Source organism: Pelophylax lessonae (assembly GCF_965119305.1).
Source record: "Pelophylax lessonae genome assembly, chromosome: 3".
NCBI lineage: Eukaryota > Metazoa > Chordata > Amphibia > Anura > Ranidae > Pelophylax > Pelophylax lessonae.
Window position 1 is genome coordinate 20,569,916 of NC_138770.1, and position 18,986 is coordinate 20,588,901.

General features: G+C 45.4%; 2 protein-coding genes across 2 annotated transcripts in view; one reads left to right on the forward strand and one right to left on the reverse strand.

The window, feature by feature from the left end:
- Nucleotides 1-18,986, forward strand: part of LOC309548838 (uncharacterized protein) — a gene marked incomplete at its 3' end in the record, with an annotated part of 605,194 nt that overhangs the window by 211,582 nt on the left and 374,626 nt on the right. The gene's annotated exons all lie outside the window — the stretch shown is intronic.
- LOC309550245 (uncharacterized protein) overlaps nucleotides 8,682-18,986 on the reverse strand; it is a gene marked incomplete at its 3' end in the record, with an annotated part of 2,091,994 nt that continues 2,081,689 nt past the window's right edge. Inside the window, 2 exon segments of the mRNA XM_082250656.1 lie at nucleotides 8,682-8,710; nucleotides 17,071-17,230. Coding sequence (XP_082106782.1) covers nucleotides 8,682-8,710; nucleotides 17,071-17,230 — 189 coding nt within the window.

Genomic DNA, 18,986 nt, shown 5'->3' on the forward strand with positions numbered 1-18,986 from the left:
TCTCGGCCCAAGACAGAATGTTGGCCACTTCTTGAGCTGCTCGGGCACTCCTGGTGCCCCCTTGGTGGTTAATGTAGGCCACCGCCGTGGCATTGTCCGTCTGCACCCGAACCGGGCAGCCCTGCAGCCGGTCCGTCCAGCGATGAAGACAGAGATTTATCGCACGCAATTCCAGAATGTTGATCGGAAGGGAGGACTCCCCCTCCGACCAAGTCCCCTGGGCGGACAGAACGCCCAGAACACCACCCCAGCCCGACAGGCTGGCATCCGTAGTGATTACCGTCCACGAGATAGGACGAAACGACTTGCCCCCGGACACCATCGGGGACTGGAGCCACCACAGAAGGTCTCTTCTGGTGCGATGACTCAACGAGATTTGAAGATCCAGAGATTGAGGTCGCCCGTCCCACATGGACAGGATCTCCGCTTGGAGACCCCGCGTGTGAAACTGGGCGAAGGGAATCGCCTCGAAGGCCGAGACCATCAATCCCAGACATCTCATGCACGTCCGCAGAGACGAGTGCGGAACGTCCCTGAGGGACCTGACTTCCTCCTGAAGAGTTCTCAGTTTGTCTTCCGGCAGGAGGACCTTCGCCTGCACCGAGTCCAGAATCATTCCCAGGTAGGGAAGACGAACCGACGGACTCAGTGTCGACTTTGGAAAATTTATCGTCCAACCAAACTCCTGCAGAGTTTGCATCGTGACAGACAGGTCCTTCTCCAGACCCTGGCAGGTTGCAGACCGAACCAGAATGTCGTCCAGATACCCCAGGACAGAAATGCCCTGGGCCCTCAATAATGCCAGAACCGGTGCAAGCACCTTGGTGAAGACCCGCGGAGCCGAGGCGAGACCAAAAGGCAACGCCACGAACTGGTAGTGATCCTCCGCAATGGCAAATCGAAGGTACCTCTGGTGACCCTCGAAAATGGGGATGTGAAGATACGCATCCTTCAAATCGATGGAGGCCATGAATTCCCCCGGAACCAGGGCAGCCACCACCGACCGCAGGGATTCCATGCGGAACTTGCAAACCCGCACAGAGCGGTTCAGAGCCTTCAAGTCCAGAATTGGACGAACCTTGCCCTCCTTTCTGGGCACGGTGAACAGATTGGAATAAAACCCCCGAAATCTGTCCCGATGAGGCACCGGAACTACCACTCCCTGAGCCCTCAGGTCCCGCACCGCCAGGTGCAGGTCCCGCAAACGCTCTGGAGACAGATGAAGATTTGAGAGAAAAAAATCTGCTCTCCGGCCGAGAGAGAAACTCGATCTTGTAACCAGATCGAACGATCTCCTGAACCCATCTGTCCCGCACGCGGGCCAACCAGGGCTGAAGAAAACCGAGCAAGCGTCCCCCCACCCCAAAACTGGGTGAGGGCGCCCCTTCAGGCCGCACTGTTATGGGCTGCGGATCCGGATTGACCGGACTTCTGTTTTCCAGACCAGGGCTTCTTCTGAGAGCCTTGACCCTTGAACGGTTTGCCCTTGTAGTGCGACCGAAAGGCACGAAAGGACCCCTGAGGGGGCCGAAAATTAGCATGCTTCTTCCCAGAAGCCCCCTTAGCCTTGGGGAAATGGGGCAAGAGAGTGCTCTTACCTCCGGTGATCCCCTTAATCAACACATCCAAGGACTCCCCAAAAAGGCGAGACCCATCATAAGGCAGATTGGCTAAGGTCTTACGTGAAGATTGGTCCACCGACCAACATTTCAACCAAACCAGGCGGCGAGACAACACCGCCACGCTGTGCACACGTGCAGCCAACGGGACTAGGTCCAAGTCCGCATCACACAGATACATGACACCCTGGTGGATTTGATCCACCATATCCAGGGTCGCCGGCGAGGCCGAATCGGCCACTAGGACGCGCCTAAGCATCTGCGTCCAACTTGCGACCGCCTGGGCCGCCATGAGAGAGGCAAACAGAGCCTTAAGCATAGAACCCGTAACAGAATAAGTATGACGGGCAAGAGACTCCAATCTCCTATCCGTGGCATCACGGAACACAGGGGAATCCTCTGCAGGAATCGCAGTGGATTTGTTTAAAACCGCAATTGCGTGATCCACTGGGGGTGGCACACACTACCTTTCATCAGTGGAAGGCGAGAAAGGATAACGCAGCTTGAACCTACTTGGTACAGCAAAAGGTTTGTGTAGATTGCGCCATTGTTCCTTAACAGCGCGCTGAAAATCATCATTGCAGGGAAAAACCTGCGGCGCCCTGCGTTTTCTCTGCGTCCCATAAGCCGCCAAGGCAGCGGGGGGACACACTTCATCCTGCAAACGCAGCGTTTGTTTTATGGAAGCAATCAATTCATCCATGATTGCAAGCTCTTCAGGCGAGCCAGGGGGAGAATTATCAACCCCTTCAACTTCAGCCTCCACCTCGGACCCCACTAGATCCAGGGAGGAGCGGGACCCCGATAAGGAGGCCCCCGCCATAACAGCCCCATCACCTTCACCCTCAGAATCAGAGGAAAGAGAAACTCTGGGTCTTTTAGTAGATTGAGCAGCCACCAGCATCTGCACCTGAGCAGCAAGGCCAGCCACAATAGTGGCTAAATCCCCCCCTGGGGGGGAAACAGCGGTCCCCTGGCTTTCCACCAAGGCGGTAGGAAATTTGCCCTCCTTTGAATCCATTGCCCCTATTACAAATGCCGGATAATAAAGGGTTAACTGCCCCTTTAACAAGCGCGGCGAGCGCAGCCCACCACACCACACACAAGCACAATGAGACCCCCACGGGGACAATAAAACTGACACAGGCAATGGATAAGAAGGATATAACCTGAGGAGACCCTCGCCACTGCTGCTGCCTCGATCGGTGTTCCTGGAGAAGAGGAAGTGATGCGGCCAGGGCGCTCTATGAAAGCCTATGTGAGGCTACAAGAAAATGGCCGCCATGCATGTAGAACATGCGGCCGGAGCGAGTGTAGGCAAAATGGCGCCGTTTGGCGCCGAAACCGCCGCTCCACAGTACAGTAATGCACACATGTCATCCATGTATAGAAAAACATGTTAGATCGCCGCAGCGATCGCTGTATAGTGCCCAAACATGCCCAAAACATGCCCCACAGCACACAGCTTCTCACACTGACAAGGCTGACACACACAGTGTCACACAGCTCCCCCCCCCCCTTGCAGCCCACAGCATGCAGCCGAGTGATAGGGAGACAAACAGTGTGAACAGAGGCAGGTTACACAGTCCCAGACTTACACCCCCCCAGACAGACAGGTCCCCACATAGATACACTTACCTCACAATGGCGTGGGGGACCCGCACAGGCGAACAAGCCGCTGCACATGAGGCAGGGAGAGTCGCATACAAGACGCACAGAATGGGGGTTAAGAAACCGCACAGCGTCCAGTGAGGTAGCCACCTCACCAATCATCCCTGCACCGAACAGGGATGGGTCGTTCACTGTGCCAGGAGCGTTACCTGGCTGAACGCTCGATGGCAGGCTGGGAAGCCACTGACCCACGACCTGCGACCAGGGGGATCAGCCCGAGACCCAGCCCGCATGATCCTCTTCATCCGAAGAACTAACTAATGCTGACAAAAAGAACAGCTAAGTAAAGGTAGAGAGAAAACTCAAACAAAAAATCAAAAAAGAAGAAAGAGTCTGGGGCACAAAGCCCCAGCACAGAGAGAGCCAGCCACTACTGACAAGCTAGACATTGAAACTGAGATATGGTTGCAGGAAGTAGGAGGGTATTGACTGAGGGGACCACCCCTTGAGGGTGGGATATGTTAAAAGCTTTAATGTTAACATACAGTGGGTACGGAAAGTATTCAGACCCCCTTAAATTTTTCACTCTTTGTTATATTGCAGCCATTTGCTAAAATCATTTAGGTTCATTCTTCTTCCTCATGAATGTACACATAGCACCCCATACTGACAGAAAAACACAGAATTGTTGACATTGTTGCAGATTTATTAAAAAAGAAAAACTGAAATATCACATGGTCCTAAGTATTCAGACCCTTTGCTCAGTATTTAGTAGAAGCCCCCTTTTGATCTAATACAGCCAGGAGTCTTTTTGGGAAAGATGCAACAAGTCTTTCACACCTGGATTTGGGGATCCTCTGCCATTCCTCCTTGCAGATCCTCTCCAGTTCTGTCAGGTTGGATGGTAAACGTTGGTGGACAGCCATTTTTAGGTCTCTCCAGAGATGCTCAATTGGGTTTAAGTCAGGGCTCTGGCTGGGCCATTCAAGAACAGTCACGGAGTTGTTGTGAAGCCACTCCTTCGTTATTTTAGCTTTGTGCTTATGGTCATTGTCTTGTTGGAAGGTAAACCTTCGGCCCAGTCTGAGGTCCAGAGCAGTCTGGAGAAGGTTTTTGTCCAGGATATCCCTTTACTTGGCCACATTCATCTTTCCCTCGATTGCAACCAGTCGTCCTGTCCCCCACAGCATGATGCTACTGTATTGGACAGGTGATGAGCAGTGCCTGGTTTTCTCCACACATACCGCTTAGAATTAAGGCCAAAAAGTTCTATTTTGGTCTCATCAGACCAGAGAATCTTATTTCTCACCATCTTGGAGTCCTTGAGGTGTTTTTTAGCAAACTCCATGCGGGCTTTCATGTGTCTTACACTGAGGAGAGGCTTCCGTCGGGCCACTCTGCCATAAAGCCCCGACTGGTGGAGGGCTGCAGTGATGGTTGACTTTCTACAACTTGACTGCATCTCTGGAGCTTAGCCACAGTGATCTTTGGGTTCTTCTTTACCTCTTTCACCAAGGCTCTTCTCCCCCGATAGCTCAGTTTGGCCGGACGGCCAGCTCTAGGAAGGGTTCTGGTCATACCAAACGTCTTCCATTTGAGGATTATGGAGGCCAATGTGCTCTTAGGAACCTTCAGTGCAGCAGAAATCTTTTTGTAACCTTGGCCAGATCTGTGCCTTGCCACAATTCTGTCTCTGAGCTCTTCAGGCAGTTCCTTTGACCTCATGATTCTCATTTGCTCTGACATGCATTGTTATCTGGAAGGTCTTATATAGACAGGTGTGTGGCTTTCCTAATCAAGTCCAATCAGTATAATCAAACAGAGCTGGACTCAAATGAAGGTGTAGAACCATCTCAAGGATGATCAGAAGAAATGGAAAGCACCTGAGTTAAATATATGAGTGTCACAGCAAAGGGTCTGAATACTTAGGACCATGTGATATTTCAGTTTTTCTTTTTTAATAAATCTGCAACAATGTCAACAATTCTGTGTTTTTCCGTCAATATGGGGAGCTGTGTGTACATTCATGAGGAAGAAGAATGAACTTAAATGATTTTAGCAAATGGCTGCAATATAACAAAGAGTGGAAAATTTAAGGGGGTCTGAATACTTTCCGTACCCACTGTATTCTGTTGCCTAGCTACTCCTTCGGAGCAAAGTCTAATACCCCATATGTGACGAATATGAAGTGGCGGCGACTCTCGGAGGACGTAAGAGAAATGCTTGTTTCATAAAGAAGAGGTACTCTTTCTAGGCTACATCATATCCAAAACAGGAATCGAGATGGACATGAGTAAGATATCCTGCATTCAGGATTGGCCTACACCAACCACACGCAAGGCGCTACAGCGATTCCTTGGATTTTCGAATTTCTACAGGAAGTTCATTAGAAACTTCTCTGCCATTGTGAGACCCCTCACACAGCTCACTAGCATTAAAAAACCATTCAAATGGTCAGATGAAGCAAATAAAGCTTTTCACCTGTTAAAGACAAGGTTTACTTCTGCTCCCATACTACGCCATCCAGACCCATCCCTCCAATACATTCTGGAAGTAGATGCGTCAAACATGGCAGTAGGAGCAATACTCTCCCAACGACCAACTCACACTTCACCACTTCATCCAGTCGCCTTTTTTTCTAAATCCCTAAGCAGTCCCGAGATAAATTACCCCGTGGGTGAAAAGGAACTGCTTGCTATAAAATTGGCTCTGGAGAATTGGCGACATCTACTCGAAGGCACCCAATTACCAATACTTATATACACGGACCATAAAAATCTCCAATATCTTCAGACTAATAAAACTCTCTCGCACCGACAGGTACGATGGTCACTATTCTTTTTAAGGTTTAACTTCCTAGTGACCTACACACCTGCAGATAAGAACAAAAAGGCGGATGCACTATCACGACTAACTGAAGAAAACTACTTCGAAATCCCTTCCGTTCCTATAATACCTCACAAACGCATTATTGGAGTTGTCCGTTCCTTGAAGGAAGAGGTTTTGCATGGTATAAGTTTGGATTCACCCCCACCACAACTAAATACTGATGCAGAAGGCTTCCTCTACTACAACAACAAACTTTACATACCACCTACCATACGCACCAAGATCTTGGAATTATCGCATGATGTGCCTATGGCAGGACATATGGGTATGACAAAGACTCTTAATCTGATTACCAGGCAATTCTGGTGGCCTGACATGAAAACATCTATACAAAAATTCGTCTCTTCATGCAATGTCTGTGCCAGGTCCAAAATTGACACTACGAGACCATCCGGTCTACTATGCAGTCTACCAATACCCCAAACTCCATGGGAAGTTGTGTCCTTGGACTTTATAGTGGAATTGCCTCCTTCCAAAGGATTTAATACCATCTTAGTGTCAGTGGACCATCTGACAAAAATGGCACATTTCATTGCTATTCGCAGACTACCTTCGTCCAAACAAACGGCAGAACTCCTGATGAAACATGTCTTTAAGTTACATGGTATCCCAAAAACTCTTCTGTCTGACCGTGGATCACAATTTATTTCCAAGTTCTGGCAAGAACTATGTCACATACTACGGATCGAGCGGAAGCTCACTTCTCCTTACCATCCGCAGACCAACGGACAGACTGAAAGAGTCAACCAATGCATCGAGCAATATTTACGTTGTTACACTTCTTACCAACAGGATGATTGGGTGGATCTTCTCCCTCTGGCAGAATTTGCCTACAACAACGCAACCCACAGTACGACCAAGCAGAGACCGTTCTACTTGAACTATGGGTTTCATCCCTCTATTCTTCCACCACGCATCCTTCCTTCAAATAACCCAGTAGCTTCAGACTATCTTACCCAAATAAAGGACTCTCTGGGTTTGCTTAATACTACCATTGCACACGCTCATAGTCAACAAAAGAAGTACTATGATCTTCGCAGAAGACCTTCTCCTCAGTACGCTATCGGGGACCTCGTTTGGCTCTCAACAAAAAATTTAAGACTGAAAATCCCTAGCAAAAAGCTTGGACCTCTGTTCTTGGGACCTTTCCCAATCAAGAAACTTATTGGAAAAGCTGCAGTACAGCTTACATTGCCAATAGACCTCAAAATACATCCCATTTTCCATGTGTCGCTACTGAAGCCCCATGTTCCTGACCAAGGAATAAGGCCTACTATCCCACCTCCTCCTCCTGTACAAGTTGAAGGTGGAGAAGAATATGAGATAAAAGAGATTCTGGATTCTCGTATCCACAGAGGAAGACTTCAGTACTTGGTTCGATGGAAGAACTATGGGCCCCAAAACGACACCTGGCTAAACACCTCTGACATACATGCCTCTAGATTAATCCGCAATTTTCATGCGAAGTACCCAGACAAACCAGCTCCAGAGGCCTTCAGGAGCCGGCCTTAAGGGGGGGGGTACTGTAATGTTCTGGTACCTTTGGGTACCCTAATTACTCTTTCATAAGTGTATGCGCCCCACCATTCTCTTTTGGTAAGGTGCATACACCTTTAAGACTGATGCTGTCAGAGCGCCGGACTGGATGGCTATTTAGATCGCCGGCTCTCACTCACATGTGTTCGTTCAAACTGCTTTGTGCCTTGATGCTAACCTGTCTTGAAGCTCTCATGCTTGCAAGCATACCTCGCTGTCGGAACCACGCTGCGCTGATCCCTGTATCCCGCTACCGGATCATCCGCTCTTGCCGAACCTCTCCTCTACTAAAGCTTACACTATCTAGCTCTGCATACTAAGGACTATTATTACATCTGCATTATCTAAGATTGCTAGCTCTTGAGCCTACTACCACCTGTTCTTGCACTGGGTTGATCTCTCTTGTATGTCCACCTGCTACTCTGTCATCTGCTACCATACATGATTGCTAAACCTATCTGCATCCCATCTGCTACTATCTTACTTTCAAGAACATTTCCTTTCAAGTGTCTGTCATCTACCATCTCTACCCAACCTGTCTCTTCAGCCTATCATCACTGTGTTACTATATACATAAGTCACTCTAGGAAACATCTTATTGAGTGTGTGTATTTACTTGCTGAATTGAGATCATCCACACATGATGAGTCATTGAGCGTTGGGATTGGTGTCTCAGCGTTTCTCTACATGACTACTGAAGTGGAATATTTCTGCAGCTGAAAATCCACATCATACATAAAACGCAGGAGCGTTACAGAAACCAGGTTGGTAGGCGACTAATAAGAATGGAGGGAGGGAAAGGAAAGGAATGAGACAAGGAGGGAGTAAGTCTACCAAACACTGGATGTGGGGTTTAATACCAAAGACCAAAAATGGATAAAAAAGGATAATACATGTTTATTGATTATAACAAACAACAATATACATCAAATCATATAAATAATACAATATCTGTTTAAAGTACATCTTGTGGATCTACGCATTTCGCTCAACAGAGCTTCCTCAGGATCCAAGAGTATATTTTTATCAGATAAATCCATATAAAATCACAATATCTAAAACAAACAATAATAACAAATCAATATACATAGTATATAAAAATAAATGAAAAAAAAACACATTTAAATTATAAATAAATAAAATAAATAAATAAATACATAAATTATTAGGAAAAGGGGAAAAAAAAGGGGGTGTGAGTCAGCAGACTAAATCGGACCATCGGGGGGGGGGGGGGTGGTTAGGATTACAAAAAATTGGAAGGAGGAGAGGAGGATCACAAAGTAAAAGCCATTGAAACATGTCCTTACCCTTTTAGTAAAAAATCAAATCAAAAACACTGCTCCTTGCATCAGTGATGTATGATGATGTTTAGAAATCTGTATAGAGTACAGATGAAAGATAAGAAACTAAAGACCGAAAAAGAGTAAGATCAACCATAAAAAGCAGTGAATGGTATGTGCAATATGAATACTGACGACCCCAGAAAGGGGTATTAGAATTATATAAAGTGACACACAGAGTGAAGTGTAAATTTGACTCTATCAATACACAAAAAAAAAATAGATGAGTGTGAGGGCCAACACAACCAAAGAGAGTGTGAATAAATAAGGAAAGGTGCATTGGGGTAAGTGAACAATGATATGACATTAGTGAAGATGTGTACAAGACGAGTGAGAGATATGAAGGAGATGCACACTAAATTATCCATAATACCACAGAGAAAAAAAAAAATAAGTTTTGTTTTAAGTACCGGAAGAGAGAGAAACAAAGGGGGAATCAAAAAAATGCCTAATCGTTTGTTATTATTGTCTGTTTTAGATATTGTGATTTTATATGGATTTATCTGATAAGAATATACTCTTGGATCCTGAGGAAGCTCTGTTGAGTGAAACGAGTAGATCCACAAGATCTACTTTAAACACTTGCTGACCGCTGCACGACTATATACTGCGGCAGTCAGCCCCCTACAGGCAAAGTGACGTATGGGTACGTCGCTCACCCCCGCGCGTGTGACTGGTGGCCCTGATGTCCGCCGGCCACTCGCGATCTCCTTCAGGCGAAGGAGAAAGACAGACGGCTGATGTAAACACAGCCGTCTGTCATTCTCCCTTAGATCATCACAGAGGCTATGCGATCCTGCTATGTAGGATCATATATGTCTCTGTGATGATTTAACAAGCCACGCCCCCTGACAGTTAGAATCACGCCACTAGGGACACACTTAACCCCTTGATCACCAGTAAAGTTAACCCCTTCCCTGCCAGTGTCATTTTTACAGTAACAGTGCATATTTTTAGCACTGATTACTGTAGTAATGTCACTGGTACCCCCAAAAATGTCAGTCAGGGGTCCGATCTGTCCGTCACAATGTCGCAGTCCCGCAAAAGAAAATCTTAGATCGCCACCATTACTAGTATGAAAAAAAACAATAAAAATGACATAAATCTTTCCCGTAGTTAGTAAACGCAATAACTTTTGCGCAAACCAATCAACATACGCTTATTGCGATTTTTTTTTACCAAAAATATGTAGCAGAAAACAAATTGGCCTAAAATGTTAAAAAATTTTGATTTTTACATTTTTTTTTTTTTTTTGAGAATTTCATTTAAAAAAAATGTGAAAAATATTGTTATTTTTTCAAAATTGTCGCTCTTTTTTTGTTTATAGCGCAAAAAATAAAAATCGCACAGGTGATCAAATACCACCAAAAGAAAGCTCTGTTTGTGGGAAAAAAGGACGTCAATTTCATTTGGGTACAGCGTCGCACGACAGCGCAATTGTCCGTTAAAGTCACGCAGTGCCAAATCGCAAAATAGGGCCTGGTCATTGAGCAGCCAAATCCTCCAGGGGGTTAAGTGGTTAAACAGATATCGTATTATTTATATGATTTGATTTATATTGTTGTTTGTTATAATCAATAAACATGTATTATCCTTTTTTATCCATTTTTGGTATTAATAGACAGGCACATTCAAATCCCCACATCCAGTGTTTGGTAGACTTACCCCCTCCTTGTCTCATTCCTTTCCCTTCCCTCCCTCCATCCTTATTAGTCGCCTACCAACCTGGTTACATAACTATTTCATAATTTATCCCAGGGGACGGTGCCATTTATTTACAGATAGACCCTTCCTCTCCACACAATCTACACATCAGTAGGGTAATACTTCCATCTTTGCTAATATTGAATGTCGTACCTGAAAAAATAAAAGCGTACCCTCATCCTAAAGAGGCGCACTTTAGGACAAGTCCACCATATGTGTAGAAACGTGTCCATCTGACCACACCTCCTGAAGCAGGAGGCCGACGAGCCCGGGTGATGACACCAATTTCTATTATACTTAGCGCCATCAAATGGCCAAATGCACATTTTTAGTTTTAAATGAATGGTTGGTTTAACCACTTAAGCTCCGGAAAGTTTTACCCCCTTCATGACCAGAGTTGTTTTTTTTTTGGTATTCACCACTGCACTACTTTAACTGCTAATTGCGCGGTCATGCAACACTGTACAAAAATTACATTTATATCATTTTTTTCACACAAATAAAGCTTTTTTTGTGGTCTTCGATTACAACTGTGTTTTTATTAAATAAACAAACATTTTGAAAAAAAACAAAACAATATTTCTATTATAAAATATATCCAATAAATAAAAAAAATAATAAAAAAAATTTCTGCATACGTTTAGGTTAAGCAGTATTCCATTACATGTCTTTGGTAAAAAATAAATCACAATAAGTGAATTTACACAGCTATGACGTTATACTGGTAATGGTGGTGATCAGCAACTTATAGTGGGACTGTATTAGTGTGGCGGACAATCTGGCGCTAGCTGACGTTGGCTGGGTGGGGCATTAACTGACACTGACATAACCAGTGACACCAATACAGAGATCAGTGATAATACTATACACTGTCACTGTATTAATGACACTGACTGGGAACTGACACTGATATCACCAGTGACCCCAATACAGAGATCAGTGATAATACTATACACTAGCACTGTACTAATTACACTGACTGGGGACTGACACTGATATCACCAGTGACACCAATACAGAGATCAGTGATAATACTATACACTAGCACTGTACTAATTACACTGACTGGGAACTGACAGTGACACCAATACAGAGATCAGTGATAATACTATACACTGACACTGTACTAATAACACCGGCTGGGAAGGGGTAACATCTAGGGACAATCAAAGGGTTAACTGTGTGCCTAACAATGTGTAGTGTGTGTAATATGCGCTGCATTCACTAACCACCCTTGTTTTTTTCCCCTGCTTTACAGAAAATTCATTTGACGAATGTGACAAACATTCATTCAGCTGTTAAAAATACTGGCTGTATTTTATTTACACAGTGATTTCCTATGATCGCCAGCTCCATCTAGTGGCCATATTATGGTATTTTTCCTGAAATACCTTCATCAGTAAAAATACAGTAGTGCAATAAAGCATTATGGCCACTAGATGGAACCAATGATCACATGAGATAAAATTTTGCCAAAACTTGTCACAGCTGAGCGAATGTTGGTCACACTCATTTAACTACTTTTGTATTTTTAAATAGACCTCTAAGGCCCCATGCACACAGGGCGTTTTTACAGCTGCTGTTAGGAGCGTCAGGCCCCTCCATGCTATTCTATGGCCTCATGCACACATAGACGTTTTTGAGCTGTAAGTGACATAGGCGTTTTTAAGCTGCAAGAAGAACCCACGGCCTGCGCGTTCTGAGGACCAGCGTTACAGCTGCAAAAACGCCTGACGCTGCTAAAGGCTGAATAACATTGCTTAACATTGCTTGTACAGCGTTAGGCCACGTTTTTTTATGTTCAAATCAATGGTTCCCTATGGGAGCCTATTGATTTGAATGGAAGGCGCATCGCAAGTCGGATCATCCAGATGATGTCACAGATGATGTCACTTGTGACATGAGGGGGCGGGGTCTCCTTATGACATGGCCACGCCCACAATGGCTATATAACAAGCTGCAGAGACCGGAGACCAGCATAATCACCGGAGACATGGTCTGAGGAGGACCGGAGAAAGAAGAAGAGCAGACAGCAAAAGAGCAGAAGAGCGGAGGGAGAAGAGCAGAGCGGAGAAGACCGGATGAAGATTTTTAATAAACTTTCCAAAACGTCTCCTGTCATTATTTACATACACTGCCTTTTATGGGGTGAATGGGTAGGGGTACCCCCTACCCATTCACATAGGGGGGGGGTCCGGGATCTGGGGGCCCCCCTCCAGATACCGAGAAGCCCCCTGCCCGCAGACCCCCACAACCACCGACCAGGGTTGTGGGGATAAGGCCCTTGTCCTCATCAACATGGGGGCAAGGTGCTTTGGGGTGGGAGATGCAGAGCTCCCCCTGCCCCAAAGCACCAACACCCCCCATGTTGAGGGCATGTGGCCTGGAATGGTCCGGGGGGGGGGGGATTTGGGCGTTCGCTCGTCCCCTCCCCCTTCCTGCCCTACCCGGGCTGCATGCTCAGATAAGGGTCTGGTATGGATTTGGGGGGGAACCAGTTTTTTTTTTCTGGCATGGGGCTCACCTCTAAATCCACACCAGACTCGAAGGGCCTGGTTTGGAACCTGGGGGGGACCCCACGCCGTTTTCTTTTCCATTTTGGCGTGGAGTTCCCCCTCAAGATTCTCAGACCGCAAGACGCACCGCAAGTCGGATCATCCTGATCCGACTTGCGATGCACCCTCCATTCAAATCAATAGGCTCCCATAGAAACCGTTGATTTTGAATGGAGGCAGAAAAAACGCTGCTAAAAGCAACGTGGCCAAACGTGCAATAAAGCCAATGGAAAAAGCTACAGAAAGCACGTTTTTACAGCTGCTTTTTCCTGGCGTCAGAACTAGCTTTGCAGCATGTTTTTTTCTAACGCCCTATGTGCATGAGGCCTTAATGTTTCTGAAAGCTCACACCACAAAATGTACTCAGCCAATGAAAGGTAATGACTCTGTGACAGACCTAACCAGGACAGAGGCTTTTGGAGAGGACTGGGAGCGAGCCTCTTACCCAGTGACTATGGGCCCTGGCATTTAAGGGAACACTACTCTTTGGAAGGTGTATGCCTGGGGGATCCGTGGAGTGGTCTTGTTTCTGATTCAAGTTTATGTCTCCCCAAAACACACAGACTCTGGGAACTGGAGGTTCCATATCCATATTTGGGGCCTCTATGCCTCAAACCCGCAATGACTGTAGATGTTATGTAATCAGCTCAAACCACTGGGGCCTCCTGCTATAACGTGTTTATGTTAAGTAGATCTCTCTCATTGTTCCATTGTTTCTGTCTGTCTGCTAGTATTGTCCCCTCCACCTAGGCTGGTTTAAGTGACCAGTTAATTAGCTCATGTTAAGTTATCACTGTAAGTTATCAGTTGCTAGAGGGGGAGTAGCATAGTTCATGTTGGCTGTTCCTTAGTTATGTTAATTATATTCTTGTTTACAGTTTGTATTGTTAGGATAATATGATCAGGAGGGGATGTCCTCCTGTATGGTATGAAGTATGTGTCTGAGTTTCAATAAACAGTCATTCCTTTGGATTTTACCTCGCATCTTGTCTGTGTACGATGTTTGGGGTAAAAGGGGCTGCTATTAGCTCTCAGTCTGCTCAGAACGGTTTGGCAGAAGGAAGCACCTAGTCAGCGTGCCAAGCAGTTCGGTCACAGACTCCATTGTTATTTTTCTACTACTATCAATGGCCAACACGGTACAACACTTCATCCATGTCTCTGGCGATCTCTGATCTCCTTATGAAGTGTTTCTTACATGATGAAGATCAGCCATGGAGTATATCTGAGGTGTATATCAGGATGTGCTTGAGAGCTGTGATGCCCATCAACATTGATATAGAAGACATTTCCCACACTCAAGGCACTAATACACCTTGAGGGTTGTGTGGGACCCCTGATGTACAGGAAGACAGGACTTCAGTGAGGAACAATTCCCTCACTCAGGACAGGAAAGTGGCTTCTCTGCTGTGTGAGATCTCTGATGTTGGTAAAGATTGGATTTATCTGAAAAACATTTCCCACACTCAGGACAGGAATATGGCTTTTTCCCCATGTGAAACCTTTGATGTGTAAGAAGGTATGATTTTCATACAAAACATTTCCCACACTCTGAACAGGAAAACGGCTTCAGCCCCGTGTGCAGTTGCTGATGTGTCTGAAGATGGGACTTCTGTGAAAAGCATTTCCCACACTCAGGACAGTTATATAGCTTCTCCCCCGTGTGACATCTCTGATTACATAGTTAGTGAGGCTGAAAAAAAGACATCAGTCCATCCAGTTCAACCCATGATGTGTGTGTGTGTTTGCTGCTAACCGTACATTGTATACCCCTGTATGTTGTACATTGTATACCCCTGTATGTTGTGGTCTTTAAGGTGCCCATCTAAAAGTTTTTTTAAAAACTATCGATGCTCCCTGCTGATACCACTGCTTGTGGAAGAGAATTCCACATCCTTACCGCTCTGACAGTAAAGAACCCCTTACACAGTTTAAGGTTAAACCTCTTTTCTCCTAGTTTTAGTGAGTGGCCACGTGTCTTATTGTATTCCCTTTCTCTGAAAAGTTTGTTCCCTATGCTAAGGTCACCAGTACAGTATTTGTACATTGATATCATATCCCCCCTCAAGCGTCTCATCTCCAGAGAGAATAAGTTTAATGCTTGTAGTCTTTCCTCATAGCTGATGTCCTCCATTCCCTTAATTATCTTTGTTGCCCTTCTCTGGACTCTCTCCAGTTCCAGCACATCCTTCCTGAGGACCGGTGCCCAGAACTGGATGGAATACTCCAGATGTGGCCGGACCAGAGTCTTGTAGAGTGGGAGAATAATCTCTTTATTTTTGGAGTGAATCCCCTTTTTTATACATCCCAGTATTATGTTGGCTTTGCTTGCATGCCATTGCCAAGCCTGTTGTCCCCTAGGACCCCCGGGTCCTTTTCAATCATAGGTTCACCCAGAGGATCACCGCCTAGTGAGCAGCTTGCGTTCGTATTTCTGATGCCCAAGTGCATTACTTTACATTTTTCAACATTAAACCTCATCTGCCATGTAGTTGCCCACCCCATTATTTTGTTCAGGTCCGCTTGTAAGGTTAACACGTCCTGCATAGAAGATATTGGCCTGCTAAGTTTAGTATCATCCGCAAATACTGAGATTGTGCTGGATATCCCCTCCTCTAGGTCATTTATGAATAAATTAAACAGGATTGGTCCCAGGGCAGATCCTTGGGGGACCCCACTTTCCACACCCTCCCAATCCGGGTACTCCTCATTTATAACCACCCTCTGGACTCTCCCCTGGAGCCAGTTCTCTATCCAGGTACTCACCCTATGGTCCATACCTATGGACCTTAGTTTGTATAATAAGCTTTTGTGGGGGGACTGTGACAAATGCCTTTGCAAAGTTCAGACAAACCACATTCACAGGCCTTCCTTTATCTAGATGGCAGCTCACTTCTTCATAGAAGGTTAATAGATTGGTTTGGCAAGAACGATTTTTCATGAATCCATGCTGATTACTACTAATAATACCCTTTTTATTACTAAAGTCTTGTATGTGGTCCCTTAACATCCCCTCCAAAATCTTGCAGACTACTGATGCTAGGGTAATCGGCCTATAGTAGCCCAGGATATATCTCTGCCCTTTTTCAAATAATGGTACCACGTTGGAGTTTTTCCAATCAGCCGGTAGCATACCCGTCTGTAGCCTATCCATAAAGATCAAGAACAATGGTCTGGCTGATGAATAACAAAGTCTATTTTTGTTGGTAGACATTTCTCACACTCAGAACTGGAATATGTATTTTTATCTATGTAAGACTTCTGATGTCTGGCAAGACTGGACATTTGTGAAAAATATTTCCCGCATTCAGAACAGGGAAGTGGCTCCTGCCCTGTGTGATCTCTGATGTTTGTAAAGAATGGACTTGTCTGAAAAACATTTCTCGCACTCCGGACAGGAATACGGCTTTTCCCCTGTGTGAGATCTCTGATGTTTGCAAAAATGAGATTTCTGTGAAAAACATTTCCCACACTCAGGACAGGAATACGGCTTCTCCCCCGTGTGAGTTCTCTGATGATTGCAAAGATAAGACTTCTGTGAAAAACATTTCCCACACTCAGGACAGGAATATGGCTTTTCCCCCGTGTGAGATCTCTGATGTTTGGAAAGATCAGACTTCTGTGAAAAACATTTCCCACACTCAGAACAGGGAAATGGCTCCTGCCCCGTGTGAGATCTCTTATGTTTGCAAAGATGAGACTGCTGTGAAAAACATTTCCCACACTCAGGACAGGAATATGGCTTTTCCCCCGTGTGAGATCTCTGATGTTTGGAAAGTTCAGACGTCTGTGAAAAACATTTCCCACACTCAGAACAGGAATATGGCTTCTCCCCTGTGTGAGATCTCTGATGTCTGGAAAGATCAGACTTCTGTGAAAAACATTTTCCACACTCTGAACAGGAAAATGGCTTCTCCCCCATATGAAACCTCTGATGTCTAACAAGGTTTGATTTTCGTGCAAAACATTTCCCACACTCTGAACAGGAAAATGGCTTCAGCCCCTTGTGCAGTCGCTGATGTGTGTGAAGATGGGACTTATGTGAAAAACATTTCCCACACTCAGGACAGGAATACGGCTTCTCCCCCGTGTGAGTTCTCTGATGATTGCAAAGATGAGACTTCTGTGAAAAACATTTCCCACACTCAGGACAGGAATATGGCTTTTCCCCCGTGTGAGATCTCTGATGTCTGGAAAGATCAGACTTCTGTGAAAAACATTTACCACACTCAGAACAGGGAAATGGCTCCTGCCCCGTGTGGGATCTCTGATGTTTGTAAAGAATGGACTTGTCTGAAAAACATTTCCTGCACCCAGGACAGGAATACGGCTTCTCCCCCATGTGAGATCTCTGATGTTTGCAAAGATGAGACTGCTGTGAAAAACATTTCCCACACTCAGGACAGTTATATGGCTTCTCCCCTGTACAAGATCTTTTGTGCACATCAAGATTGCATTTAAAATGGAAACACTTCCCGCACTCAGTACACCTCTTATCTGTTAGAAGGATGGCACTGTCCCTCACAGTCTGAGGTTCCTCAGGATAAGAGGAATACGATGGTCCGGCACTGTCCCTCACAGCCTGAGGTTCCTCAGGATAAGAGGAATATGATGGTCCACCTACACTGTGTGGTGCCGGATGGACATTTGAGGTAGCTGGGTTTTCTCCTGGACTATACTGTGTGATGTCCTCATCTTCTACTTTACAGTATGGAGACAAAGTGAGACAATCCTCTGAGGTTTTCCTCATCTCCCGTCCATGTACTAAAATAGAAATAAAAAGATTATTACTAGACATGAGCAGATTGGTTCCCCTAAACCAGGACTCCGCCCACATCAGGTAGCTTTGTCTCTGAGGATCTTACAATTCGCCCCTCAAGGTAACTAGTAAATGGGTCCTCTGATCTCCTACCAGTTCATTTCTTTATTTATGGACCTAGTCAGAGAGAGAGAGGAAACAACGAGAACTGTGTTTTATAGGGGTGACAGTGAGGAGGGGATTATAGGACGAGTGTCCCCTCCCCCTCTATCACTCATTGCCATCTTTCCAACACAAGAAGTCTTGCACTTCCTTATTTAGCCCATGATTTAGTCATGAATAACAGCGGGGCTGAGCCCCACCAGAAGTCAGACAGTGAGGATGGGGGAAGACCAACCAAGATAAAGACTGGACTGATCCTAAAGACCACCATCATTGAGTTACTGACTCCTCCCTAAATATCACTTTCTGTTTAAGGTTCCAAAGTTGGAGGATGTTATCACATTATTATCAACATGTAAAAGTCTGTGTTCCAATCAAATCATCAGATATAAAATGTCCAGCTCATAGAAAATGGGTGCAAAAGAAGTAAAGCCTATGTAATGTACAACGTATTATATAGGATACAAAAGTTAGGTCTATACAGTATCAGAATTATGTACAACATAGAGTATATAATGCAGGGGTCAGGAGTATGTAATGTACAACATAGAGTATATAGTGCTGGGGTCAGGAGCATATAATGTACAACATAGTGTATATAGTGCCGGGTCAGGAGTATGTAATGTACAATATAAATTATATAGTGTAAAGTTCAGGACTAGGGATAGGCTGGATGGAGTCGAACATAAGTTCGACTTGAACACCAGGTGATTGTGTGTTCGCTGAACCCACTAACACCCGGGGCGCCGGCGGCAAGTTCGCCCGCCGATGAGTGCATGATTGCAGTGCATTAAGTGCTTGTGATTGGCCA